Raw genomic sequence first — 15,287 nt, forward strand, 5'->3', positions numbered from 1 at the left:
TTTTTTCCTGCTGATATTTTGTTTTTCTTTATTTATATTTTTCTATTAATATTTAAACTTTTTTGTTTTAAAAAGTAGAAAAGTAAATAAAGTCTTCATTTAATCTGTAAATCATTTTGCAATGCAATGTTATACATGAAAAATCATAGAATAAAATGTAAAACCTTTGTCTACAGTAACAATTTTTTTGAAGCTAACTGATCAACTAAAAAAACATTTTGTTTTTTAGTTTTGTTACTTTTTTGTCTATGGATTGCAAACAAATACATGATTTTTGCAAAACAATATTACTAGAAGGAAGCCTTTTTTTGTCATAAAATAAAAACCAATATATTACATGCATTACTTTGTTATGTCACGTAATGCCAAAGTTTTTGCTGCAGAAACACACCCATAGCAGAATTTTAAAAATGGCAGTGGTCCATAGTGAGTATAGATGTGAGAGCTGAAGAAGTGAAATAATTTTCTAGTTTAACTTAACTATACCAGCCTTATTCTTTTGTTAACTAACACTGATCAGATTGGGAAAAAAAGTGTTTTTTTAGTTTAGTTACATTTTATATCAATGGACTGCATAAAAAAAGAGTTTTCTAGTTCAACCCAATATGGTTATTTAAACAGATAAATCTTGAAAAGATAAAAAATCCACATGCTTCAGAATTACATGTTAAAATGCCATATACTCAGAGCAAAAAATCCCTTTTCAAAGTTTTAATTTCTCTTGAATGTGAGTAAACTGGAAACTCATATATTTTATAAGAAGTGACAATTTGGCAATTTATATGGTTAAAACCAATATAGCATTAGCTAGATTTTCCTTTTTAACTGTAAATTTAACGTGTTATACATTTTGTCTTTGTTTATCACTGTCAGGACAAAAAAACATGAAAAAATATTTTTTTAAGTTAAGTCAGGAAAACATTGCATATTATTGTTATTATTATTATTATTATTATTTAGCCTTTTATCCAACCAGCAGGTGGAGCTCTAGCTTCCTTTTCCCATGATTAGCATATTTACCTTTCAGCTGTGCTACAAGAATATAGTTCTTTACATAACAACAGATTTCTATCCAGAGCTGCAAAGCAAGCTGTTCTTCTGTGCTGTCTTTTTTGCCAGTTCAGCTCTCACACCTGAATAGCCATTACGGACCAGAGCAATGGGCAATCTACCAGAGCTCCTTCACAGCTTCTTGCACCTATACAGCCAACACTATAATTGGCTGCGTTGGGTACACAAGAAAACTGTGACGTGACATGCCCCAGTTGGGTATCATCAGAAGGGAGCAGGTTACATGGCTACCCCATACCTGAAAGTGCTGGGTTTTCCTGCCATCTGTGGAGGAACATACATATAAGGTTGCTTTAAGTGGTGGCATGTACAGATCAAGGTTATCCTTTTGATCTGCACATGAATAGAACACAATATAAATGCAATATTAAAATAATGTTGTTCCATTGTATTTTTCAATGGCACTTGCAGATACTATCTGCATGTTTAATTTTACACAGGAGATGCTGTAGTTGCACTTGTGATGCAGGGAAAATCCTGTCTGTCATTCGCCAATAATTGCGGTCAAATAACAAGGGAAGAGGAGCAAGGCATAGGGGAGAGAAGGGTACTTATAGAGGAAGATGGGGTGGTTGGTCTGTGTCAGGTTCGCCATTATTTACTGCAAGCTATATTGACTTAAACCTTGCCCCTCATAGCACAGGAACAGAATTTTGGGAGCAAGGTGCATTTATCCTTTGAAACCAAATCAAAACATAGTAGCATTACATGTAAACTGATATGTACAGTATGCAAAACATGACTTAGCCCTAGTTTATGACAGAGTGTGGAATGTACCAGGATTTTGAGTTACACACAGTGTGCAGCTGGTGGAGGCCTATGGAGTGTTCACTGTATAACATTGAAAACAAGATTTTGTGATTAGTGGAGGGGCTGGTCACATGAGTTTCCCTTGGTTCCTCCTCCTGGCTTTTTTCCCCCATGTATTAATTTGAATCAAGCTTTACCTGCTTTGGACTCCCAAAGCAAGCAAAGTACCAAACAAATTTTTAAAGAACTCCACTGTTTTTAAAGCAGCTGTATGACCATGGTATAGTCATAGTGCTAGGCCCATTAGAATTAGTCGCTAGCATTAATCTGTCAATGAAAACTTGTTCTTATGTCTTTATTATCCTGCGTTCCAGGCATGATCAATACATATACCACTTAAGAGGCATAATGCAGCTCACAATCACATGTATAAGTGTCTATAACTCATAATAAACAGAAAACATTAATTAATTCAAGAATTAATCTTTTATGCCTGGGGACTAGGAAATTTTATCATAACGTTTAACGTCTATTTAGTTCTGGTTCCTCATTCATGTCAAACATATGTTTTTTTATAAACCAGAATATATTATTTACCTTTAAAAAACTGTTCATGATTTATATTCTATATTGTTTTATGATGCAATATTGTGTTTACTGCATGACATAACTGTATGTTTAAAGTCCCTCGCACTCCAAAAACGGTTTATTGACTCGATTGCTATCACATCATATAGCGACGTTTTGGAACAGCAGTTCCTTCTTCAGGCAAACAGAATTGCAGATGTAACAAGAGCAGGTAAGGACACCTGACTTGTGATGATGAGCCAGGTAACACAGCAGGATCAGGCAAAAGCGTAGTCTTGACAAGCCGGGTCACAAATGTGTAGATCAGAGTTCAAACGGTACTGAATCAGCAAAGAGGAAGAGCAGAGTCACAACAAGCCAGGTCATCCACAAGTAGATCAGCTGGGTCAAGCAGAAGCACAATAGGTAACAAATCTATCACGAGTACTGGTGGTGTGTTGATTTAAAGGTGAGCTGGCCAATCATTGTGGCTTCCCAGGCAAGGGCTGTTTTAAGTGAGCTTAAAGGGACAGCTCGAATTCTAGTACTGACATCTGCTAGCTGCTAGTGCAGCTACCTTTTCTTGCCTTTTCTTTTCTTGTAGAGGAAAAGACCGTAGGCAAAGCGGATCCATGCTTAATGCCAACTATCCTGGGTACATCTATATTTTCATCGGACAAGGTTTCACAATTTGAGAAGCAGCATATTATTTAGCAGAATTAAATTATTATGTGTTAGATGGCAAATATGATACGTCTATAATGTCTCTTTCTCCTACAAGGTCTAATATGTCTTACTAAAGTTCCGGACCTTGCAATATAGTTGTGTTTGGTGTCTAGCTTAATGTATTGTCATCTACATTAGTGTAATCACCTTTTAGGAAGTTAACTCCATTACAGTAGGAGTTATGGAACATGAATGAAACTTAACTTTGTAAAGTTTCAGCTGTAGGTCAGTATAGGTCAATACCTCAGCCTCACAAATACGTATATATGTAAGCTGCAAACCAGATTTTTACAACGTGACCATTTAGGGCAGGGCCTCATCTGAGGTCCTTTCAAGACTCTGGGCTAGTTAAGGTTTATAATGCCTTCCTTTCAATCTAAGTGGATTTTTCTTGTCAAATGTGCTGCCTTTCTTGACTGTCTAGCACAGACAGAAGATTTTTATCTTACCGCCTTGCTACTAAGTTTTGAATTGTGGGGAAAAAATTAGGGGTATTGTGTTCAGTATCATTCCTTCATTCTTTCCACACAGTTTGGCGTTTGTCAGACATCACTATCATCACACACTGGCTTGCATCCTACAGTTGAATTTCAACCTCAACATTTTTAGTTTTGGACAGAATAAGAAAGATTTCAGACCTCTGTCTTTATTTTTATTTCTGTGTGGCCCTGCCGGCATCACCTGGCTTTGTTTACATTTCATTAGGGAACCAAGAGCTGTCTTAGAATGTAAAAGGGGTGCAAGAAGTCCTGTGATGTCATAATTTGCTCCACCCCTTTGTGTACAAAGTGGAGTGGAGCTCCCATTAGTGATGAGAGTTTGTTGGGTTTGGACTTTGGATTTTTTTCTTTCGTTGAGTTGGCAGCTGTTGTCCATCGTGATTGATGTGGATCTACATTGCTGAGTGACGTGATTGACTCGGGGATTATATCGATGGAATTTTTTTTTGGGGGGGGGGGGGCACTTCTAAAAACGGGGGTATGTTTTTTTTTCAAATAAAGGACTATGTATACAGTGTTGTGTGTTTATTTTATTTACTATTTTACTGTTATTTGTATATTAGTAACAACTACCCCTTACTTGTTCACAAGGGCAGGGGCGGCATCTTTATGAAAGAGGGCAACCAGAGTCAGATAAGCCCCCTGCCTGGGGAAGAGGCCCTTGTCCTCATCAGCACCCTCCCTATGTTGAAGGCATGTGGAATGGTATGGTTGCGGGGGGAGTGCAGTAGAGGGAGACAGAGGAAGGAGGTTATATAGTCAACGTTATGTCTGAATAGATTACTTATTAAGGGCCCTAATTCAAGTTGCCAATTGTAAAAGCGTGGCTAAGAATTGCTAAAGTGACTTATCAATCAATAATAACAATAATGATAAGTCATTTTAGCATGTCTTAAGCAAAATTTAGCACACCTTACTTTTTATTGCATTTTCGTGAATCAGAGCCAATTTGCTAAGTTCACAAACGTTTACATGATGATAATGATCTTTATTTTCAGCAATATTGTGACTGTTATTTTCAAATCTTATTGGACTCATCTGAAAATAACTTTTTTTTGAAAATAAGGATCCTTATCCTAGGGTTTTTAGCTTTGTAAATTAGGCCTATCGTGTTGTAAAGTACAATATCCTTTAAAGGGTTTCTAAACCCTCACTTTTTTTGCATATATCTACTGCTAGCAAGCAGTAGATATAAGCAAAAAGTTAAAAAAACAAAAAAAAACGCTTTAAAAGCAGTTTTACCTCCTTGGCGGTATTCCCGAGCGTGGCTCGGGGTTAATTTTCAGTACCCTAAAAAATAACCCCGAGCCACACTCATGATTACAGCATAGTGTCTCTTACCTTGTCCACGATCCCCGCTGTGTCCTCCAGCCAATGCCGGCATCCGTCTTTCGGGTTCCGTCCCTTGCGATTGTCCGCGTCGCGGGGGGAGGAACCAGCGGGAATTTTAAAAGTGAAAAAGAAACAAACAAACAAAAAAGGGAAAAAAATAGAACAAAAAAAAGGAAAAAAAATAATAATCAGACCGCCAGGGAGGTTAAACTTACCTGTGTCTTCCCCGCGCGCTCCCGTCCGAACATCTGAAAATTCTCGGGCAGCCGCAAAGCATCTTGGAGCGGGCGCAAGCACAATTTGGATTTTCGGCCGGGAGACGCAGAGAGACACAAGGTAAATGTATGGACGCGTGCACCCGCATGCAGACACCGTGGGACAGGAAGTGCCAGCAAGGACAGAGGAGTCAGTGTTGGATCAGAGACCCGCAGCAGCGCTGGAGAGAAGGGTGAAAACTACAGGAAAGAAGAGGAAGATTGGATTAAAAGACATAATTTAAGTTAAGTGCTTTAATTAACATTGGGGGGAGGGGAAAAAAATGTTTGCCTTTAATGTCACTTTAAGTTAAATGCAGCAACAAACATTTTTTTAATTAACCTCTACTATATTGCTCATTATTATGTGTAACTTGCACTTAGCATGCTTTAAAATGTATCATACTCCATTCAAGGGGATTTTTAGAAGATATACAGTATCTATGGTGATCTGAAATGATCTCCAAAGAAGCACACAAGGAACATGTCCAAACACTAATGCAATGCAAACATAATCCAACACAGTCTAACGGGGGGCAATACATTGTCTGTATGGCTACCCTAATCCAGTAGTTATACTTTCATTCTGTATATGTATGATTGAGGAAAAAGACAAACAGGTATGATTGATTAAAAAATATTTTATTTAAATGCATTCAAAGCTTGAATTAGAGGAAACCTCTTTTTACACTGCTAAAATTGCTCCAAAGAGTTTACAGCCTATTTTTAATGCCATATTTGCATAGGGTTACATGAAAGGGTTATTTCAATACATGGTAGCAAAGGGTCTTCATCGGCCATTTTTTTATTTTATTTTATTTGAGTCAGTTGTCATATATATCCATTCCCTAATACTATACACCCTTTTTCCTTCGCTAGCCCACATGTCAACTACTGAAGCAATGCATTTTAGGAGAAGCCAAATTGGAAACATTTTAACAAGGCAGAAGCAGCATGACCTGTGACATCAATTAGAGTGAACCTGACCTGGACTTGACTCCTCTCCAAGTTAAGATTAAGCCTCCCCCTCGTAAAACGAATTTCAAGTTCTGTTATACAACTGTCGAATGTCATAGCCCTAAAGGAAGCAGAGGTTCTGGCATTTGACAGTGAAATAGCACAAGGTGAGGCTTAGCATTCAGAAAGGCATACTTAGTCTTAGATAGAAGTCTTGGAGCCTTGGAGAGAAGTGTATGCCCCGTGTACAGCCTGCGCCTAGACTACAACAGCATACAAAAGGACACAGGGATGAATCTGAAGACAAATACAGGTATATGTGGGCACAAAAAAAATTGCAAATGTGCTCTTCAGCCCTGTTATTTCTTTAGACACATTTTAGGCTACATCAGGTTCACATTAAGGGAGGAGGATATTTGACTTCAATCATATATTAAGTGATTAGAACTCATAGGGGAGGATTTATTTAAAACTGGGCAAAGATGTAGTTTCTTTTCAACAAACCAAAACAAAAATAGTATGTTCAGACTACTTACCATGGTTGTCAGGTTGGGATCCTGATATTGAGCAACCTGGTACTGTGTAAACTAAGGATTGCTTATTCCCCAGAAGCTTTGATGTCACATGGCAACTTTGGCAAACGGCAACAAAGGTTCTGCACAAACATTTTTTGGGGGGTCTGAACATCTGTATCCATCACTGTTTTATACCATTCTGAAGGTATTTATGAGGAGAAACTAAGCATTAACATATCTATGGTCAAAGTCACCAAAATATAGAATTGGGGGCTCACAAAGAATGAGTAAATATCGAAAGGGTGTGATTTGGAAAGAGAAAACGGAATATTTAGTCCCTTATTTTAATGCCAATACTAAGGTCACAGGTTCAAAAACTATTGCAGCCTTCATATTTCCACCCAAGGAAGTTAACTTCTAAATTGCTTTTGCAAAGCCAACACGATTGGTGTCTCGGTCAAACACTGTGTAATATTTCCCAATAAAGACATCCCCAATAATCCAGAATGGTCCGGCAGGTGGGGGGATGTCCAAACCCATGAATCCGCTGAGGCACAAATTTCTGCCCATCTTCGATATCTATATAGAAAAAGAATTATTATTAGTAATGCAAACATCACAGAAGATTAAAAAAAGAGATCCACAATCTCTAAACTATTAGCTCAGGTGACGGATTCTGATAAATTTAAAAATATTTGAATAATGTAAAAAATCTGCAATGCTTGAAAGGTAAATCTGTTAAAACAAAGGCATAAAATGTTTCTCTCTTTCTGTCAATTAAAAGTCGACACATGTTTTCAGAAACAATTGGTAACAGTATTCAAAACACAGCAAAGCTAAGACAACATCTTGTAGTAATATAGAAGTGTACTGTGCATACATATGTAACCATATATACATGTGTAACAACCAGCACTGACCAAATACAATAAGAGCACACAAGATAGAATATATAATTTTTGGTCAATCAACTATAATGACATTTGGTTCACAGCTCTAACAGCAAAAAGAACATCTTGGGCTAGTATTCCCTTGCTCAGCATTATCCCTATAAGAAGACAACCTGCAACGGTTGCCTCCAGCTGCATCTCTTTGGGTCATGTATTGGCAGATGTGCCCCTGCCGCCCCCCCCCCCCACATGCTGCCCCTTTCCAACCAGAGCGTCCAAGGCTGCAAGCTCTTAGCAGCCTGGACACACTGGCCGGTGTCCTGCCCAGCTCACTAAGCAGCAAATTAATAGGAATCACCAGCACCAGCACAGATCGTCATAAATGTTGCAATAATTATAACCAACGTTTCGGGGCCACGTAGGGACCCTTCATCAGGGCAACAATGTGGTATACCATTCTCTGTGTGTGCTGATATAAATCTGTCTAAGTCTATGTCAATAAAAGGGACACCACCAAAAAAATGAGCTGTACAGCCGCAGTTGCTCTTTGTTGTTATTCAGATAAATGGTCTAACCATCCCCATTCACCCTGCAATGTTTCTAATTTCCTGCCTGGATGCATGTTACTCTTATAGACCAACATGCCTGAGATGCAGATTTGTATTAATGGTCCAGTACTGTACACATTTGGCAAAAATCACATATCTAACCCTAAATGTTCTTGTATGATGAGTATAGTCAGTTGTAAAATGTGCATGAATTATACCTTTAGGACATACTCTTCTCCTGTAAGGTTGTGCTGTACTCCTCCCAGAATGAAAGAAATAACAGGCAGCGATGGTATTTTACTACAGTCCACCATATACTATGGAGAAAAACACACACCATAGTTATTGAACAGAGATTGGTAACAGAAATCATTTAAATAATCAGAAGAAGCAGAAAATATTCAGCCACTCTCTCCCCAGCTTATAGATGGTACTGAACTGGAGGGTGGGGTTTGTTTAATATTATTTTCCATCCCATTTTAATTTCAGTCTTCAGCCAGCTATAATTTTGTAAAGAAACCTTAGACATCAAATGATGTTTCATTTCAACCATGTCATCCTGGGGGCATTCTGTATACTGTACTAATTTGTCCAGATGTCTGCACAGAGCTTGAGGTAAAATTTAAGACCTCCACTGCAATGGTAACTTTGACTTTGGTGAGATATTATTTAACTTATCCTAAGAATAAAAGGATTCCAAGGCTGCTCTTTCTCAGACTGCATAAGTGGTTATAATGAAGGCAGACTTCGACTTAGAAGTAGAAGAAGGGTTTGGGGTGCTGGATCTCTTAAAGCAGTAGGTGTCCTCAGTCAGGTCTTAAGCAGTTTAGAGGGAATGATTTTCATTATGCAGCTTTTCCAGGAGTGGTGTCTGTAGGTCGGCCCCAGTAGGGACAGGGTGTGAAAGGCAGAAAGTGCCGGAAGCAGAATGTATAAAGTCCAGGTTTAATTTTATTCACACTTTTTTTCCCCATAAAAACCGAACATATTTTGAGGATTTAAAGGATTCCCCTGCATCAGGGCTTGATACTCTTAACAAAGTGTGCACTGGACTGATAAAATTGGAAGGATTCTTGAATAATTCAAGAATTCTTGAATTAGTATGGCCGCTCCAGATGCCGGTTAAGGCTTTTGGCACATTCCTACTTGCACACCATTTTTCCACTCAGCAGTTGGTTTCAAAAAGGGTATGGTAAAGCCTTCATCAATCAATGCAAAAGAAAAGAGGGGCCGTTGGACCCACCCAAGAGAGTGGGTGGTCCGAAGGGTTAACTAAGGAAGGGACGAATCGTATTGAATGGTGACCAATGACCAATGGTGGATCATAAGTATGACCACCATTGGTGGATCATAAGTATGACCACCATTGGTCATACTTATGACCAAGCTTTTAGTATCTGTTTGCTTTTAAACTCACTGCAGTAAGTCCTTGGCTGTATTTATTCAATTTTTCTATTTAAAATAAAGAATTTTCTACACCATTCAATACGATTCGTCCCTTCCTTAGTTAACCCTTCGGACCACCCACTCTCTTGGGTGGGTCCAACCCCTCTTTTCTTTTGCATTACTTTTTGGTTACTGATATGGTAGACGAATCACCTTTTAAAGGGTAATTACTAGAACTTTGTATGTCCAGGAGTTAAACACCCCCTCTTTTTTCATCTTCATCAATCAATACCTAAAACAGAAAGGTAAGAATCTGCAATAAAGTTTGCTGCAATATTTTGCAATAATTCAATACGCATTTAATGTATATAGTTCACCTATAAATTAATTATGGCTCTTACCTCACCACCCAAAAGTGGAAAAGCACCCATGGCTCTGTGCAGAGCACTGATTTCTGCAGTTGGTCCTGTAATCAGAGAAGTCCCAGTGTCCACTATGGCTTGGCAACCACCTTTGCAGAGAGTAAGTTGACTACCAACTCTGACTCTGTGGAAAGGAAAGAAAAATCTTTACCCTTGCAATTGTGAGATCTTTTTCATGGTTTGGTAGAAAGCAGAAGCTAAAAAATCTGCCCATTCAAAACTAACATTTCATTTTCTGGGAGATGCTTACAAGTTCAACCACTTATCATCCTCTTGTATATCTTGGGGACTCTGGTGGAAATCTCTGGTTCTCAAACACTGTCAGGAGTGCCAATGGTTTGGCAGAAGAACAAGGTGGAACTCACTGGCAGGAAATGCCTGAAGCGTCCGAAGGCAGAGGTACAAAAGGGTTAATCCAAAGAGAAGTCAAGTCCAATCCGAGTCGAGGCAGGCAGCAAAGGTTCAGGGGCGAAAGGCAGTCCAAGGTCGGCAACAGGAGGTCCAGATAAAGGGGGTCAGGAAACAAAGCAAGGCACATGTACAGGGAGCTAGGAAATCACACCACAGGATGAGATAACTCAGCAACAAGCCAGAGCTCTGGCCAGGTTTTTATAGCCAGGGGGTGTAAGTCCGCCCCCCTGTCACCGAGGCAACTAGGAGGCTTCTCTTCACGAGAGCCAATGGCAGGCGAGAGGTGGTAGGGGTGTGTACGGGAACCTCCCCAAGCTAGGTCCACACCTGAGGCCTAAACAGGTCCAGGCACACTATGCACGTGCTCCTGGGGATGCGCGCGCAGCCTGCGTACTGCGCATGCGCACCTGCCGCACGACTCGCGCATGCGCACCTGCAACCCGGGCGCCAGTGGTTCTGCCAGGCTGGAGGGAGACCCGTACCCTGCGCCGTGCCCATTGACCCTGTGGGGAGGTGACACCCCTGGTTTCCTGACAAACACCCTGTAAGTGTTTCATGTCATTTTATATGGAGGCTGCAGAAGGAAGACAACATCCACACCCCCACTACTATAGGAGAATTACAATTCAGAGCTGAGAGGTGCTGGCAACAATGGTGGACTGGGCTCTCTTGAAATATCATGTTGCTTTTGGCACAGTTGAATGATTACTTATCTTGTAAAAGCTCCACTCCTTCTGTCACATGATTATTTTAGAAAAAAATACTGACATAGCTTTTGCTAAACTATGAAGCTTTTGAGCCCTAGGAAATAACTGGAACATACAGGTGTAAGACAGCATGTGACCTTTCTCCTTCCAACACAGAATGACATGGAACTTACATAGGGTTGTGGAAGTCAAATAGTGCAGAATGGAAGGGTGGGAAGGATAAGTATTAGTAGTGCATTCAGTCTCAGGTGATGGCCATATACAAAACTATGAGAGCCCCGTTGGTTATGTGTTTAGATGAAGTACTGAGATGTTGAGGAATGCTAAATTAAGTTTTACTTGCTTAGGAGAACATTACACCAGAATACAGCATTATATATCATAGACAAAAATGCATACAGAAAAAAACTAGCATAAACTAGTTTTGCACTGCAGCACCATCTAGTGCTCAAAAGACATAGTTACATCTAAATAGGCTTGTGCATTTCCAACAAGCCCACGTTTATACAGTAGAGGAGGCTATGGCACTTTTAATCAGGTAAATAGGCAGCTAGAAGAGGGGTTGGCCATTTTTGGCCATGCCAACTAGGCTTAATGAGTAAGTGTCTGATAATACACTTATTCTTTGAGCAGTAGTTTCAGACTTTCTGTCAGAGTAAATAAAGTGAAATAAAGTGGAAAGATATAAAGAAAAAGGCAAGCCTGCAACATTACGGTCATTTCGCATTTAAACACGTTTAAATTGTATATCTGCGAATGATCATTTAAAGAAAAACTCCCCACACCAACACTCTGGAAAATACTAGCCTGAGTGTACTGTATTTCAAGAAAAAGGCGAGAACAAATCCTTCCAGCCCTTAAAGCACCAACTTGGCGTTAATTATCATAAGGCTGTTTTGCACCCCAGGTGTTCCCAAGAACGTTCCTGTGGCCCCAGATGTGGTTGCAATCTCCAGGTTGCACTCCATGAGTGTAGAGAATGCTCCTCTCACTTTATAAAGATTGGTCCAGAGACACAAACACACACACACGCATGGCTCTCACTGTGGTTCGCTGGAGTCCCAAAGCTTTAGAAATGGCTTTATAACCTTTTCCAGACTGATAGATCTCAATTACTTTCTTTCTCATTTGTTCCTGGATTTCTTTAGATCTCGGCATGATGTAAGGTGTGTGCCCAGCATTATTTAAGTGATTTCTTGATCAGGCCTGGGTGTGGCTAGAGAAATTGAACTCAGGTGTGATAAACCAGAGTTAAGTTATGTCTTAACGAAGGGGGGGGGGCAAACACTTTTTCACACAGGGCCATGTGGGTTTGGATTTTGTTTTCTCTTAATAAAATCCTTCCTTTAAAAACTGCATGTTGTGTTTACTTGTGTTATCTTTGACTAATATTTAAATTTGTTTGAGCAAAACAATGAAAAATCAGGAAGGGGCCAACACTTTCTCACACAACTGTATATGTATGTATGTATAGGTTTCTAAGCCAGTTCCAGATTATATGTTTGCCTGATTAAATGGATCACCCTAATGGTTGCATATGAAACATGTGAGAAAGCTCTTAAACAATAAATGACAGCCATATGACTTTTACTCACTGTTTATTTTGGGCCATGTAATCATGTGGTTATCCCTGTGTCATATAATCAAAATAACCAATTAATGGGAGGTGTGAATCTGTTATCCACAAAGGCTAAGGAGTAACTATCAACTGGCATTTCTGTCAATCTGCCCATTCCCGAGGACAGTGATACTGTCATGGGGTTCCCAGAGTGGCATGAGCAATGGCACCTCTGGTGGCCCACCCACCTTCCTTTTTACATTTTCCGCCCCATGTATTTGCTTTAATTAGAAGAAGATACTACATAATGCAAAGGATAATGGGATGATTAGTAAAATACTTACTCATCAGTCTTGATCTGCCAGTAAGCCATACGGGTTACATTCAGATAGTGAAAATCTCCTGTGAAGTATTTAGGGTCCATGCCTCCAAAGAGAAGCTCCCCTCCAACAGTTGCAGCTGGATCTCTTTGAGTGAAGACATAACATAAATTCAAGAATTAGATTCTTCTGTGGTGGCATTCTGCTGATGAAATCTATAGGAAAACTCTTAAAAAGGCACATACTGAAACTACAGTAGAAGACTACCAATATTTCACTGGCAATTCTATTTAAAGACTTCCTTTTTTTGATGCGCATTGTTGACAACAATTTATGTTTTAGTTTCCTCGAACACCCAATGACTTTATGCATCTGTCAATAAACATAAGAGAAAGACTGGACATACGAGTCCAGTCCAACTGTCCTTTGGCATATCTCTAGATGGTTTACACATAAGCATGTTCCATGGCTCAGCTGGGGTTTTGTCTCAGGGGAAACATTAGGGATCACATAAGGTTTAACACTATAATAATATAACATGATCCGCGCTAGGGGAAACCAAACTCACTAACAGCTGCTGTGTTAAAAGTGTGTATCACCTTCAAAATATGTATAGAAAAGTGCACTGTGCTTAAATATTATAATATGGAACAAATTCCATAAAAATCACATAAAAACAAAATGATAATAACCAATGTGCTATAGCACCAATTAGGTCATGTGTAACAATAGTGCTCAAACGTTTTTCACTAAAAAATAAATATATCAAATATATCCAATAATTGATTAAATCCACCCGAATAACATCTCAGTGAGAGTAATCAAATCTGAATAATACAGTGATCAGTCCTCTGAAAGAAATAACCCAAGTTCATATATCACATCAATCCAAATAACTTTCTCTACTTTTCCCACACTTCTGTGCTGCCGACCTGCCTGCTACCGCCGAACACCCGCCGCAAAATGAGAGATTGTGGCTGAATGTAAACAAATAGGCGGAGCAAGTCGTGACATCACGACTAGCTCCGCACCCATTTGTTTCCATTTCATTACAGATCTCTGTCTTCAAATAACATCTAAAAAAATGGGCGGAGCGAGTTAAGTGATCGATGGACAATTTGAAGGTTTTTTGTTTTTTTTTATAAAGGAATTGTCAAAAACTGGCTTTTGTTTTTTGTTCAAATAAAGGACTTTTGCAAGGCATGGTGTTTTTATTTAATATTTTGTGTACTCTTTGGTGAATAAGTAGGGGTAACAACTACCCCTTACTCATTCACAAGTGAGGGTGGCATCATGTAGATGAGGCCCCCTGCCCACAGACCCCCACAACCACCAGGCCAGGGTTGTAGGGAAGAGGCCCTTGCCCTCATTGGCATGCTCTCAAGCACCCTGGCAGTGTTAAAAGCATATGGCCTGGTCCACCCCCCACCCCAGGATTAAGGGTCTGGTATGGAATTTTAAGGGGGACCCCACTTTTTTTAACAGTTTTTTGGGGCCATGGGGCCACCCTTAAAATACCTACCAGACCTAAAGGATCTGGTATGACTTGTAGGGGAACCCCACTCTTTTTTTATTTTTTACATCAGGGGTCCCCCCTAACATTCCAGACCTAAAGGGTCTGGTATGAATTGGGAAGGGGTCCACATGCTGTGTTGTCTTTTTTTAGTTGTTTATATTGTCATATTTCATTCTGCTTCACTACCTCTGAGGTAGCCAAGCAGAATGACCGAATAGAATGCTGAGCCTAGCGTTACGGCAATTCACTCTCTACTATTTGGCCCTTTGGAGATAAAGGGAATGAACTGCCGAACATTGGCCTCAGCTGATTCAAATGTTTCATCGGCTGAGGTGAACAGGCTCCTACCTTCGGTTCGGCCGAACGCGCTGAGGCTGTCTGATTGAGCTGAAGGGAGGAGAAGCGAGCCAAATGTAGCCGATATAGGGCTCAAAATAGCAGTACAAGGCTGCAGTGAATAGCCGAACATGCTTCAGCTCACTTTGGCTTGGTTATTCATTCGGCTGTCTTCAACAGCTTAGTGAATAAACCCCTAATGCTATATTTGTCAAGGTCTAATTTCTGGCAAATCATTACTTAAAATATAGAGCCTAGACTGAAATGTAATGCACGTGCATACATTGATCTATTGTGATCTCCAGTAGAGAGATAGATACTGTAGATAGATAGATAGATAGATAGATAGATAGATAGATAGATAGATAGATAGATAGATAGATATAACCCAAGTTCATATATCACATCAATCCAAATAACTTTCTCTACTTTTCCCACACTTCTGTGCTGCCGACCTGCCTGCTACCGCCGAACACCCGCCGCAACATGAGAGATTGTGGCTGAATGTAAAAAAATAAGAG

General features: G+C 39.7%; 1 protein-coding gene across 1 annotated transcript in view; it reads right to left on the reverse strand.

The window, feature by feature from the left end:
- Positions 1 to 1,962: 1,962 nt before the first annotated feature.
- LOC108792630 (cathepsin D-like) overlaps positions 1,963 to 15,287 on the reverse strand; it is a 50,388-nt gene continuing 37,063 nt past the window's right edge. Inside the window, exons 6-10 of the mRNA XM_018563444.1 lie at positions 12,939 to 13,061; positions 9,898 to 10,042; positions 8,329 to 8,427; positions 7,088 to 7,251; positions 1,963 to 1,973 (exon numbers count right to left, since the gene is read on the reverse strand). Coding sequence (XP_018418946.1) covers positions 7,090 to 7,251; positions 8,329 to 8,427; positions 9,898 to 10,042; positions 12,939 to 13,061 — 529 coding nt within the window. The 3' untranslated portion in view covers positions 1,963 to 1,973; positions 7,088 to 7,089. The remainder of the gene's footprint in view (positions 1,974 to 7,087; positions 7,252 to 8,328; positions 8,428 to 9,897; positions 10,043 to 12,938; positions 13,062 to 15,287) is intronic.

Source organism: Nanorana parkeri, unplaced genomic scaffold (assembly GCF_000935625.1).
Source record: "Nanorana parkeri isolate BGI_ZX_2015 unplaced genomic scaffold, ASM93562v1 scaffold665, whole genome shotgun sequence".
Taxonomy (NCBI): Eukaryota; Metazoa; Chordata; class Amphibia; order Anura; family Dicroglossidae; genus Nanorana; species Nanorana parkeri.